Below are 14,830 nucleotides of genomic sequence, written 5' to 3'. Positions count from 1 at the left end.
ATCCTATGAGGGTGGGTTTGAAAACATGTTTTTGGAGATGAAAAACGAACTCCACAGAGTACTAAATTAATCCACTGCACCACCTAGGAGAATATTACATCTTTGGTACACTTTACAAGTTTCAACTTTTCCCTTCCCAACTGTAAAAACATCCTCTGCCTGTGACAGAGTGAAAGGATTACTTTCCTGACTAATCATGAGGGATACTTAAAGACTCATAATACAAAACAGGTGCAAGAAATATGCATAGAATTGAAGACTTAAAATTTGAGAATTCACAAGGGTTCAATTGCTGTTCTGGGACTTCTAAATCAAATTAACCAGCCAGAGCCTAATATAGTTCAACTCTCTTCAGGAAGATTTAAGTAGTACAAAGTAGAACACTGTGCCAACTATATTTGTTTTTAACACCTCCATCATCTAAACAGAAAATAATCTACCCATTATGAAAACTGTACCTATAGGAGGATTTCTCTTTCCTTAGCTTAATCCTAACACCTAACAAAAGTTGTTCTATATAGCCACATTCATACACAGCGGTTTCAATTACGGCACATCTATCCAAGAAATAACTAGAACACTAGTTATGCCTTGGGTAAAGACCATACTAGAGAAGGTATCTGAACACTAGTGATGCTTTATGGCTGAAACTGAACACCAGGCATGGCACCTCAAATGGCTGCACACACAGCCACCTTCAATCTCTGCTAGCAACATGGGTTGCAGGAGCTTTTATTCATTAAAAAGTGGTACGGGTTGCGCTGGATTAGAGGCCAAAACATTTGCATAGCAACTGTTTGCCATATTCATAGTGTTAAGCATCAAAATCCAGGGTGTTGGAGAGAGAGAGGCAGTGCATCCATCAAGTCATCCATTCCACTTTGCAGAGGGTGCAAATGTCACAACTGCCCCAGGTACAACCCAGAGCAGTCTTTACTATAGTTATCTCTCAATTAAAAACAGCAGCAGCCTTGTTTACACTAACTGATGAACATTGCTTATTCTGTACTAAACCCACACTTTCTTTTTTTTAAAGAAGGTTTACAGTGACAGCAACTCTGAATATCCTTAGTTGCTCTAGGAAAGAACTCCATAATGATGCAGAAACTGAATGAAAAGACCTAATAGAGTTGTCAAAGCTGTCTAAATCTATACCCTTTTGAAAACTAGTGACAAGTTTTAGGAAGTCAGAAACATAGTATTTGGGAGCATTACTAATTACAGTTAAAGCAACTTCAAAGCAATATCCAGCTAGCAGATCTGCCCGGTCAATTAACAGTACCACATGAGGCTTTTCTTAAGCAGCTGGAAGAAAATCTCTGGCAAAATTTCATCAATGACTTTCTTTCAGAGACTGCCTCCTCCCATTCTTGGAACCTAGGTGCATTTCTGTTGCAGTCATAAATATAAATCTTGTTCTCAAATGCTAACTGCCTGCTTATATCAGTGTACCTCTATGTAACAGTTAATATGAATTTACAGCATAAAGACATGAGACAACTGCTCTGTTATTGCCAACTACATATAAGTGAATACGGTTTCAGTTTGACATCAATATTTATTTTCTCTTTGTACTAGTCTTAAAAGTAAGGCTTATCTTGAACACTAAAAACTGGGCTTAGAAAAGAAACAGCTGGAAGCAAGTTTCATTGGAAAAACATTTAATTACAGCAGGTTTATTTCTTTGATCTGTAGATAATGTAATATTTGTTTACTATACTGAGCTTTTATAAGCCAACGTTGAACTGCTACACTTCACGCTTTACTGCCAAGCCAAATAAGATGCAATTCACCATAGTCAATGTTTCTGTGCCACTGAGTAACACCAAATAAACAACATGCTACTTTCCCATTCATTCCCTCAGACCCTAGAGATCCTTTGTCTTCAAAGCAAAATAGGAAAAAAATACGGTCACTAACACCTCTGCCGGTAATACACATTAACTACTTCTAGGTCAAGCTAACAAGAAGCACACCTCCCTCTTTCACTCAGCCACAAGGATCAACATGTAAGAATGACCTTCAAAACATAGTTGCCTAATTTGCCTCCTGTTGTCATATTCTCACATCCTAGCCACTGGAGTCTGGTCTTTTATTACCTGTTCAGTCCTGCAATAAAAAAGGTCCCTTGCTTGCTTGCTAGCTCTTCACGCATCATTCTTCTCTGCTTTATTTTCAAATGCTCATATTTATTTAAATTGACTTTATTCCCCTGAGTAAGTGTCGAAGTATTACATTAAACTCATAAAACATGAGTGTGATCATAATCTCAAATGCGCAAAGCCTGACCTTCCCTTGTCGAAAATTAAGCTAAAATCCTTCTCCTCTCAAAGGAAGGGAAAAGGCATCCACATTCATTAGGCAAGTGCTACTTTCATCAACAATAATTTGCCTTCATACAACTCTTCCAGATAATTAAACTACCTAACGTATTGATTTTTTCACCATAAACTGCTTCTTTTCATCAGTACTTAATTTTTATCTTCAACAAAGTCACATCCATACATCTCTGGCTCAAGAGTATTCTGAGCTAAGACATTACATACAGATGCTTCTTCATCTGCTTGGTCTGTCTTACTCATTTTTTCCAAGGCTTGTGCTATTGGTCCTTGCTGGCAGAAGCACACCGACTCAGACGAAGCTTCACATGACCCAGTCTGGCTATTCTCAGGTTATGTTCTTGTCCTGTTTTTCTTTCTGCCTTAATGCAGCCTACAGCCATTCTTTACATCAGTTCTTCCGTCTTTAAATCACTTCCAGATCTCTATTAATAATTTAGAACATCAGCATATCCAAAGAATTCATACAGATAATTCTAAGTTCTACCATCACACAAATCTTGCCATATTCAGTAAACTCCACAAAGCAAAAATAGAAACAGTAAATCACTTTCATAAAGGTACAGATGGCAGGAAAATCTGCTAAGCAACCATGCAGGTTTTTTAATCATATTATTTTTTAATACAAGGATTCTAGATTCTTTCACTTTAAGGTATTTTCGCTAAGAGTCTAATTCTCTAGGATGCTGCTATTCCCTGAAAAATATTAAGTGTAAATTTCTTGTCCCACTGAAGTCAGTAGGAAATTTAATCTTTAAAATTAATGTTAATTAATATAAAGGGTTATGAAGCCATCTATCCCCTTCTAAGTCTAATTTTTGTCACATGCAACTGACTAAGCTGGTATGACTCAGTCTGTTCTTTAGATCTGAGAGATGCAACAGTGCTGCTGGATTCAAAAACAAAACAAAAAAAAAAAAGGTTCAAAAACTCATAGTAAAATTCCTTGCACAAGACTTCACATTCATATGACAGACAGAACTAATGGAATTAGTGAACATAACCTCCCCCAAAACCTTCTTTCAACCAGCCTACTGATATAATACCAATTTAGCTAACTAAAACTACAGAGTTCTGTGAGAAAATTCAAATTGTAGAGAAAATTTGAATTTTAAGAGTAACAATTTCTGAAGAGTAACTGACTACTGAAAGATGACACTCAAAACAACATTAAATAAGTGAATTTCTATTTTTATGTTCACGATGTTTTAATCCTACATCAAAACATAAATTCTCTCTCCTCATCTGTCTTTTGCCACTTACATTTCATATTTCTTTAAGAACAGGTCACATGCACCCCCTGGACAGAAAGAGATACTGTTCTTCATTTGTGATTCAAAACACTGTCACATGCTCAGGGAACAAATTTCAGGATAAATCCATAGGAGTGACAAAGTAACAGCAGTAAGTGGGAAGACTGCAATGAGAAGATGAGAAACTATAAACCAGACCTCAACTGGGAAGATGGGCAGATGCAGAGAAATCTTCCTAGGGACCACAGCAGACCAGCTAGAATTTCTGTGACTTTGAATCACAGCAGTGACTAGAACCAGTCACGATAAAAAGGATTCCCGGTCACAAGTGGTGTTCCCCAGGGCTCAGTGCTGGGTCCAGCCCTATTCAGTGTCTTTATCAAAGACCTGGATGAAGGCATTGAGTGCACCCTTAGCAAGTTTGCAGACGACACTAAGCTGGGTGGAAGTGTTGATCTGCTGGAGGGTAGGGAGGCTCTGCAAAGGGTTCTGAACAGGCTGGACTGTTGGGCTGAGACCAATGGCATAAGGTTTAAAAAGACCAAATGCCAGGTCCTGCACTTGAGGCACAACAACCCTATGCAGAAGTCTGGCTGGAAAGCTGCCTGGAGGAGAAGGACCTGGGGGTGTTGGTTGACAGCCGACTGAACATGAGCCAGCAGTGTGCCCAGGTGGCCAAGAAGGCCAATGGCATTTTGGCTTGTATCAGAAACAGTGTGGCCAGCAGGTCCAGGGAGGTTATTCTCCCTCTGTACTCAGCACTGGCGAGACCGCTCCTCGAATACTGTGTTCAGTTCTGGGCCCCTCGCTGCAAGAAGGATGTTGAGGCTCTGGAGCGAGTCCAGAGAAGAGCAACAAAGCTGGTGAGGGGGCTGGAGAACAAGTCTTAATGAGGAGCGGCTGAGGGTGCTGGGGTTGTTCAGCCTTGAGAAGAGGAGGCTGAGGGGAGACCTTATTGCTCTTTACAACTACCTGAAAGTAGTTTGTAGAGCATAGTGTGCTGGGGTCTTCTCTCAGGTGACAGGAGACAGGACAAGGGGGAATGTCTTTAAGCTGCGCCAGGGGAGGTTCAGACTAGGTATCAGAAAGAAATTTTTCACAGAAAGGATCATCAGGCACTGAAACAGGCTGCTCAAGGAGGTAGCTGAGTCACCATCCCTGGAGTTGTTTAAGACGGGTAGACGAGGTGCTTGGGGACACGGTTTAGTGGCAAATAGGAATGGTTGGACTCAATGAGGTCTTTCCAACCTGGTGGTTCTATGATCCTATGATCCACCTGCAAGGACATGATAGCCTGGCAGAGGATTTTTATTCTTTTCTATGCAGTTGCTTGATTGCTTATACAAGTACCACTGAAAATTTCAATAATCTTCATGAACAAAACAGCTTCCAGCCAGAAATGTTCCTCAGTAATATATGCAGCTGCACAACCCATTGGGAACTTCTATGAAAAGCTTTATCTTGGCAGGAAAATCCATAATGGAGGCATGCACGTTTAGGTAGTTCCCTCTTTTCATAAAAAAGCAGCAAACGGTGAGGGTCAATCAATCCTCCTTTCTCCTGATCTGTGCCAAAAAGATGCCAAAGTGAATGCAAAATGCACTCCAGAAAGAAGGGACTGCATAGTGAATGGGACAGATAAGGGAAGCAAATTTCTTTTTACTGTTCTGTAAATCCCAATCTCAAGCTAAACACTATTTAATTATAAAGCCACACAAGACCTTTAGGAAGTAGGTTAGTGCTTTCAACATTTAGGAATTGTCCAAAACAAGGCACAGAGAAGTTAAATGAAAACACGATGCCTCTTCTAATAAACTTCATTTATCTGATCCCATATGTTCTAAAAATACATAACTGTAGGCTTGCCAAAGTGAATGTGAGGAAGATCAAACTGATAATGTGTAAGTTAATGACCTAATTGATGTGACTATTCTTTCATTTGAAAACAAACTTTAATAGTAAATACATCTGTTCCATGATTAATTGCAGCTGTCCAGCACACTGTTCTCTGTATTAACAGTATGTATACTCTCATCTGAGTACAGATTTTCCCAGTGCACAAATGCAAGAGAGATTTCTGGGAATTAATGAGTACAACTGCAAGCTCCAGTCATAGTGCTGCTATTCTACTGTAATAATAACAAGTAGATTCCAAGTTTATGCACATCGCACAGCCTTTGAAATCCAGCATCAATCATGTTAACTGATTCTCACAAGATTAGAACAAAAGCAGAAGTCTAACATCTGCTTTCCTTGGCAAACCAATCTGGAAGTTCATCCATTTGGGAGTTTTACTCTTTAATAACCATAAATAATCTACAACTGGATGAATTAAATGTGTTGCCTGGGCAAATTGTTGTTAAGATCCCTGCAACTTCTCTTATTTTAAAGCACTCAAAGGGAGAGGTTAAACAATTAGAGGAATCAGGAAGTCTGTGTGCAGAGGCAGGGCTGTGATCTTGTTGGTATCAGGGAGACAGCATGGCAGATGTTTGCAGTGCTGCGATGGAGGGATACAGGCTCTTTAGGATGGATGGGCAGACAAGAAGATGGAGTTGCTTTATATGTGAGAGGAACAGCTAGAGTACACAGAGCTCTGTCTGGGGATAGATGATGAGCCAGTTGGGAGATTACTGGCAAGGACTACAGAGCAGACCAGTATGGGTGACGCTACAGTGGGTGTCTGCTATAGGTCAGCATACCAGGAAGAACACGTGGATGAGGCCTTCTACAGAAAGGTAGAAGTAGCCTCATGTTTGCAGGTCCTGGTCTTCATAGGGGACTTCAAACACCCTGGTACCTGCTGAAGGACCAACACACCACAGCATAAGCAATCCAGGAGGTTCCTGGAGAGCACTGATGACGACTTCTTAATAAAAGCAATATAGGAAAAAACAAAGAGAGGTCATCTTCTGCACCTCATACTCACAAACAAGGAATGGCTCATTGCGGATGTGGAGGTCAAAGAGAGCCATGGCTGCACTGACCATGAGATGATGGTGGAGTTCCAGATCCTGAGAGAAGGAATCAGGGCAAAAACTAAGATCACATCCTTGGACTTGATGAGAGTAGATTTTGGCCACTTTATGCATTTCCTTGGTAGAGATTCAAGCAATTATGTCCTGGAGGGTGTACATTCCAAGCAAGCTGGTCAATAAGGACCATTTCCTTCATGCCCTACCAAAGTTCATCCCAGTGAGCTAGAAGTCAGGCAAGCATGCCAGGAGGCCCGCATGAATGAAAAAGAAGTAAAACTCAAATATAGAAAGGGAATATATAGGAAGTGGAAGAAGGGACTGGTAACCTGAGAGGAATACAGAGACACTGTCCAAGTATACAGAGATGTAGTCAGGAAAGCCAAAGCCCACCTGGAGACAAATCTGGCTGAGGTAAGGCTGAGATACTGAATGTCCTCTTCATCTCAGTCTTTACTAGTAAGGCTCATAGTCAGGAATAATGCAGGCCCAAATTTTCTTTCACTAGCATGCCCAGAAGTTACCTTCTGGGACTCTATTTATATAGTGTAAGTGCACAGAACATGTTATTTAAATTGTACATAAAAACTGTTTAAGGTTTCAATCAGTTATTTTCAATCCAAGTAAAATTCATGTCTATAATATTAAACTCTTTATTTGCAATAACAATCTTAAAAAATAATTCGATTAATTTACAATTAAGGGTTGATGGTTTACAGAAGACTATTTACAACAGTAAAACCCACAAAACTATAAGAATTAACCAGATTTAGAACAATGGAAATAAAAATTCTGCAGAGCTTCATGAAGATGCCCCAATCACTAGCAGGATCAAAGAATCATTAAAAATATAAAGGGAAGACTGGCATGCAGGAATCTGAAATGATCATCCATCCATCTCCTAGGCCCAGGCAAAATCTTATATACATACTGGCAGATCGATCTAACCTATCCGCAGGTGCTGAACACTAACCCATCCTTAATGTTGAAAAGCAGTTTCCACTATTTAGGTACATTAGACTGTGCTAATGTACTCACAGAGATAACAGCTCATTCCTTTCAGATATAAGCTATCAATAGCTTCCATCTTCTAAGACTAAGTATTTTTGTAGAAATATTTTGAAGGCTACAGCCGATTTTGGCCTTTACAATTTCCTCTCTGCACACTCTTGCTTCAGAATGTTTCTTTTTGCTTTGCATTCAGTAAAGAACCCCTAATTTGTCCAGGCTGGTGTGTCATTACTCTTTCTATCCATTCTGTGTTAGGTTGATTCCTGCTTTTGGAGATATCATTTCTTTGAAGAACTACTTAGTCTCCATAATTCCTTTTTCTACTTAGGCCTCACTGCCATATGATCTCTCTAATTCTAAATGTAAGTGATCCTTGAACTTTACTAATATTTGATTAATACTTGACTCTAACAAGTGTTTTGCTCAAGACTTTCAGGCTTACTGGAATGCATAAAATTAGACAAACCGAAGACTGGAAGTTCTCATAAACAGGACTCAAAACACTCTTTACAAAGTGTCTTCTTCATTGTAGTTTTAAGAGATCCAGTTAAGACTGTTGTCTATTAGATTAGACATTTCTACAAAAACCCAGACATGAAAAGAGAAAGCAGACCACGTCCTACCTGCATGGCTTACAAATACCACTACAAGTCAAACCAGTAAAATGAAACTACTAAACTTAAGTACAGGTTATTGAACATAAACCATTTCTGAATTACAGCATAATTTTGAATTTCTCAATTATACTGAACAGATGGAATATGTAGCGCAGGAACTCCAGCCCTAAAGAGGCAAAAGGACAAAAAAACATTTGATCCTCTGATAAAGATACCTCATAATCTTCCGAAACACTTTAAGTTCCTTGGCAACTGCTAAAAGTCAAAAAGTTTCACAAACATTAAAGGTTCCCTAGTCATAAATTTTGATACACTTACAGAAGTCTTTACATAAAGCTCTGGACAAGCTCTTCCACTGAGCTAATCAGCTAAAAAAATCTAGACCTTAAAACAAAAGAAGCCAGAAATATTTCATCATTCAAGAAGGGCAGTAGAGGATTTCTGCTTTTCCTTAAGGATTACAGACTTGACTCTCTCCACCTCCTTCTGTCCCCCAGGCCAGCTCAGACCATACAACAAATTAGAAACTGCACTCACAAAGGAAACAAAAATCTATTCTATGCTTACTATTTGTCTTATCCAAGTCAATGCATTTATTTATGATGCAGAACTACTCCTTGAAGAATATTATCAGTTCTGTAAGAGTTACAGAAGTATTCCTTCTAGATAATCCTTGAAAAGGATTCTTCTATAAAACATGTAAACCATAAGATTATTTTATCCTCATGCACATTCATATTCCTACATAAACTGAGCCACAGTTATCACACTGGGGAGGAAAAACTATGTTTTCACATAACACAAAAGTCTTAACGTTAAACACAACAGATTTGCAAACACTGTCAAAAAGCACTCCTTGTCAATCTCAGCATTTTGAAAACCAGACCATGTTTGGACACGCTGAACTCTTCTTCAGTTATCTTCCTATAACTTAAAATTTGGCTTCCAACAGATGAAACGATTACATAAGTCTGAAACATAACTGAGATACACCTTCAAGATTCATCACATCTGGCACTGCCACATAAGCTTTAAGTCTGAATTATTCCAACTTTCCTGTTCAAAACTTGACAGCATATGAACACTGAAATAAAAAAAGTCACGCAACGAACCTCCTTAGCGTCTGACTAATGTGACTGAACAAAACAAATAAAATTACTGAATTCCACTTTCATAAGACATTGGCCTTTGTATTCCTGGAAAAAAATATCTAAATTTTATTGGGTTTTGTACAGGGATTTTTGTTTTCGTTTGATATCAAACAGGAAGATAAATTCTTTACTGTGTCATGGAAACGCAGTGCAAACACTTTCAAATACTGCCAGATCACTGTCTTTTCAAGTAAGCCTTCAGAGAAACAGCACTTTAACTACCAGTCCCATAACATAATTTTCTACAATTCAATAAGCCTTAGCAGCAGCTTTGCACATCCCACCTTACATACACAAAATGGAAACTGAAACCATGCATCCAGCAACCCCTGAAAGTCACAGTACTTTGCTCTTTGTACAATACAGGAGGAGCATGCTAACTACCTGTTGAACTACCTGGCACTAGTGTTTTAGAAGTATGACATCAAACACCACTGCCTCCCTTTTTTCACATCCTTATCACCCTACTATACTTCTTCTGAATGTTTTGTTATTTTTAGCTAGCAACAGATAGTGCAGCATTTCATTAGATTAAGTGTTAAACAAAGCCTTACACAACCTCGTTTCACAAACCATACAAGCAAAGCCCAAGACAAATGCTAGAGAGCAAACATCACTGAACTGTTACAGTACAATGACTTTTTTTTTGAAAGATGTCATACTCTGATAACACCAGTCTCTCCCTGGTGCAGTACAAATCACAATATTAGTTCCTAGTAGCTGCTCAAAACTACGAAAAAAGTCACATTAAAGTCCTAAAAATATTTCCTGCCTTACAGGTATGGAAAAGAAAGCTCCATAAAACTATGCATAAGATTGTGTTAGCAACAATAGGTTAAAAATCAGATCATCCTTTGGGCTCTTTCAGAAGCAACCCTCCTTTATTATCTTTTTTCCAGGTCACTAAGAAGGCAGCAGTGGCTTTATACTCCACAGGCAGCCCACACACTCATGTGTAGTTGTAATCATTTTGGACTGAGGAAGCACTTAATTCTCTCTTTTGGAATAATGCTCTCTTCCTAACACTTTAGGAGGTTCAGGAGTTTTGTGACACATGACGGCTGCACAGGTAATTTGATAATGACAATCTCTTCCTTCCTATGCAGATGCAGCAGCTCACAGGTCTAAGCACTTGCACACATGCAGGTACACAGACTGCTTTTCAGAGCAGAAGAGACTGTACATGACCACACCACATCCTGTGAGAACTTTGCTGTAACCAATCATCATCCAAATCCGGGTTCAATTGGCTGAAAGCCTTTACAGGTAAAGTTGACAGTAACAGCTCTACAGGTACTTCATTCATTCCCCCATCCTAGTTTTCCCATAAGGTCATGGAAATAATATGCTGGAAAAGATAGAGTAATGAAAAGCAAAATAAAACCACACACATAACCCCCACACAGTTTACAGTGGGAACATGTACCCTAGGTAGCTTGCCAACTAAGGCAGACTAACAGAACTCATCATCCACAATAACGCTTTGTTGCAGGATTGCCTGTGAAAAACAGGCAATGAAAATCGGTAACTTATTACCACAATATCTTCAAAAATCAAACAGTGAACCGACTGTCATAAACCAAAGGAATGATATATGGGGAGTAAAAAAACTTCTGATTCCAAAGGGATAGCAAGCCGTCCTCCAGAATATTTTCACAAGAACAGTATAAAGTTTATCATAACTTGTACAGCAAACTGACAGGAAGCTACTAGTGCAGCAGGAAATGCAAATGAACTAACATTTATATATGTAGGTAAGTAAAAAGTCTTGATATCTACAATACCACTGCTGCTTGAAGTTCAGCTTTGCCTCAGATTTGGTCCGTGATTTTGGGCAAGTCACATAAATCTCTCTGCAGATATGTTTAGATAAAGATATTTGCTCTCAAAGCACTTTAATCTTTGAGATCTTTTAAACATTACATGAAATGTAAAAGCAGATATTTACAGCTAACAGCTTTCTAATGATAGTTGAAATGCGCATTCCACATGTGTTGTCAAATAGAATCGACTCAAAAGCAGCCTTCATACACTTTCTGACAATGTTAAGCACAATTCATTGTGTGTTACCCAGCTGTGAAGAATGACAAAAAAAAATTTAGCAAAAAACACACAGTAAAAAAACCCAAATACAACAAACAACCCCTCAAAACTCACTTGTAGAAGCGTTCCATGAATATTATTTTGACGTATGCAAGGACCGGTAGAGTCTGGAAGCCCCTCCAGCAAGGACAGCACTGTACGTGGTACTTCATTTACCATAACAAATGGAACTAGGGCCCGACCCGACATCTCACGTGAACGGTACACAGGAGAGTGCCCACACCTAGAAAAAAGGAGAAATACCAATTTTGTCATCCAGCTGCAAATTCACTGCTTTGGCTAAAACAAAACAAAGGACAATGCAATTAAAACAAAATTATATTTCTCCCAAATCAAATGTACAGTCTTTCTTCTCAGTAGTGAGAAAGTATTTGCCCAGAAACATAAATCATACAAAAGAGCCATGTCAGAGGCTTTTTTCCTTCAGAAATTCTTGTGCTTACATAAAGTTAAAAAAAAAAGAAATGAAGCAATCAGCCCATGAAGCAGGTCCTGCACCATCTTTCTTAATCTTTACATTACTTATTATACAGCAATCATTCTCATGTATTATGAGTTTAGCTTAAAGCTATTCAAATCCATGCTTTTAATTAGATGTTTCCTAATGAACACAACATGGTGTCTACTGGAATTTCAGGACATATCTCCCACTGTTTTTTAAAACGTATTTCAAAGACACAAGTAAAAGATACGTTGGAAAAAATCATAAGAGTGATTTGGACTGGAAGAGACCTTAAAGTTCACCCAGTTCTAACCTCTCTGCCACATTCAGGGACACCTCCCACTGGGTCATGTTACTCAAAGCCCCATCCAGCCTGCCCTTGAACACCTCCAGGGATGGGGCATCCACAGGTTCTCTGGGCACCCTGTTCCAGTGCCTCAACACCCTCATAGTAAAAAATTTCTTCCTTGTATTTAATATAAATCTACCTTCCTTCAGCTTAAACAATTACCCCTTGTCCTATCACTCTGCTACCTTGTAAAATGTCCCTCTCTAGGTTTCTTGTAGGCTCCCTTAAGGTACTGGAAAGCTGCAATAATGTCTCCCCAGGGCCTTCTCTCCTACAGGCTGAGCAACCCAAATGCTTTCAGCCCATCTTCATAGGAGAAGTGCTCCAGCTCTCTGATCATCTTCAGAAAATAGTTTTCCATTATTTCTAATTAGTATCTCAAAATTAAATTTTTTTATGTATTAAAAAATAACTCATAAGGTTCAAGACTGCATATAAAGCACAAGCCCAAAAGGAACTTTTTCTTTTAATGTTATTAAGGTTTTAACTGCCTGTAGATTTATGAATATACAGAGAATTAACTATTCAGGTATATTACAGAATCACAGAATCACAGAATCACAGAATAACCAGGTTGGAAGAGACCCACAGGATCATCGAGTCCAACCGTTCCTATCAAACACTAAACCATGCCCCTTAGCACCTCGTCCACCCATGCCTTAAACACATCCAGGGAAGGTGACTCAACCACCTCCCTGGGCAGCCTGTTCCAGTGACCAATGACCCTTTCCGTGAAAAATTTTTCTGTGATGTCCAGCCTAAATCTCCCCTGGTGGAGTTTGAGGCCATTCCCTCTTGTCCTGTCCCCTGTCACTTGGAAGAAGAGGCCAGCACCCTCCTCTCTACAATCTCCTTTCAGGTAGTTATAGAGAGCAATGAGGTCTTCCCTCAGCCTCCTCTTCTCCAGGCTAAACAACCCCAGCTCTCTCAGCCGCTCCTCATAAGGTCTGTTCTCCAGCCCCCTCACCAGCTTGGTTGCTCTTCTCTGGACTCGCTCCAGAGCCTCAGCGTCCTTCTTGTGGTGAGGGGCCCAGAACTGAACACAGTATTCGAGGAGCGGTCTCACCAGTGCCGAGTACAGAGGGAGAATAACCTCCCTGGACCTGCTGGTCACGCCGTTCCTGATACAAGCCAAGATGCCATTGGCCTTCTTGGCCACCTGGGCACACTGCTGGCTCATGTTCAGTCGGCTGTCAACCAACACCCCCAGGTCCCTCTCCTCCAGGCAGCTTTCTAGACAGACTTCTCCTAGTCTGTAGCACTGCATAGGGTTGTTGTGCCCCAAGTGCAGGATCCGGCATTTGGCCTTGTTAAACCTCATGCCACTGGACTCTGCCCAGCGGTCCAGCCTGTTCAGATCCCTTTGCAGAGCCTCCCGACCCTCCAGCAGATCAACACTTCCACCCAGCTTAGTGTTGTCTGCAAACTTGCTAAGGGAGCACTCGATGCCTTCAACTAGGTCATTGATGAAGACATTGAACAGGGCTGGACCCAGCACTGAGCCCTGGGGAACCCCACTTGTCACTGGCCTCCAGCTGGATTTTGCACCATTTACCACCACTCCTGGAGCACGGCGAAGAGGAGCGTGGCAAAGAGGTGCGGGGCAGTTTGAGCGGCAGTTCGAGCGGGCAGGGCGAGAAGGCAGGGCGCAGAGAGGACCTAGGGAATAGGCAGAAGACACCGAAGACCATGGTGGCCACCCGGCAGAAGGTTAAAGCTGCTCCGTGTGCTGCAGCAGGCAGGGTGGATGCTGCCACACAGACAGAGCCACAGTGGGTGCATGCAGCTACCCAGACCCTGGGCTGCAGGCAGTGCCCCCCTCCCACACCGGCTCGTGCCTCTGGTCCTGGCCCCACTTGTGAAAGCTGCACTCGAGTGGGGGAACTCCTTCTCATGGTGAAGGAGCTAAGAGAGGAGGTGAAGAGACTGAGGACCATCAGGGAGTGTGAGAGGGAGACTGACCAGTGGAGCAGGGCCCTCTTGCTAACTCAGCAGCCTGCTGGGGCTGGGGTGTCCGAACATCATCCACCTGCAAACTGCAGGGTTGGGGGAACAAGAGATGGGGAGTGGCAGCAAGTTCCTGCCAGAGGAAGGAAACCTGCTCCCCTCACCCAGACAGCAAAGCCCCAGATCCCCCTGGCGAACAAGTACCAGGTGCTGCAGGTGGAATCCAGCCCTGAGGATGAGGATGGTGGCTCCCACAGCCTAGAATCCTTCCCTAGGCTGCACCATTCTCAGAAAAAGATAAAAACATCCTCCATCAAGAAGAAGAGGAGGGTGATTGTTGTAGGGGACTCCCTCCTAAAAGGAACGGAGGGACCCATTTGCAGACCGGACCCGCTCCACAGAGAGGTCTGCTGCTTGCCGGGTGCATCAGGGAAGGAGGTAGCTAGAAAACTTCCTTCCCTGGTCCACGAGACAGACTACTATCCTCTGATAGTAGTCCAAACTGGTAATGACGACCTAACAAACAAAAAGGCCAAAGCCATCAAGAATGGCTTCAGGGCCACTGGGAGAATGATGGAGGGCTCTGGGGCACAAGTAGTATTCTGCTCCATCCCAATGCTAAATAGAGAGGAGGGGGAAGCCA

The 14,830-nt window shown here is 41.2% G+C and overlaps 1 protein-coding gene across 1 annotated transcript in view; it reads right to left on the bottom strand.

Annotated features, from left to right (window-relative positions):
* Window positions 1-14,830, bottom strand: part of THADA (THADA armadillo repeat containing) — a 166,197-nt gene that overhangs the window by 75,790 nt on the left and 75,577 nt on the right. Inside the window, exon 28 of the mRNA XM_069852664.1 lies at window positions 11,504-11,672. Coding sequence (XP_069708765.1) covers window positions 11,504-11,672 — 169 coding nt within the window. The remainder of the gene's footprint in view (window positions 1-11,503; window positions 11,673-14,830) is intronic.

Source organism: Phaenicophaeus curvirostris, chromosome 2 (assembly GCF_032191515.1).
Source record: "Phaenicophaeus curvirostris isolate KB17595 chromosome 2, BPBGC_Pcur_1.0, whole genome shotgun sequence".
Classification (NCBI taxonomy): domain Eukaryota; kingdom Metazoa; phylum Chordata; class Aves; order Cuculiformes; family Cuculidae; genus Phaenicophaeus; species Phaenicophaeus curvirostris.
The sequence above is the reverse complement of the archived record's forward strand: the minus strand, read 5'-3'. Positions and strand labels throughout refer to the sequence as shown.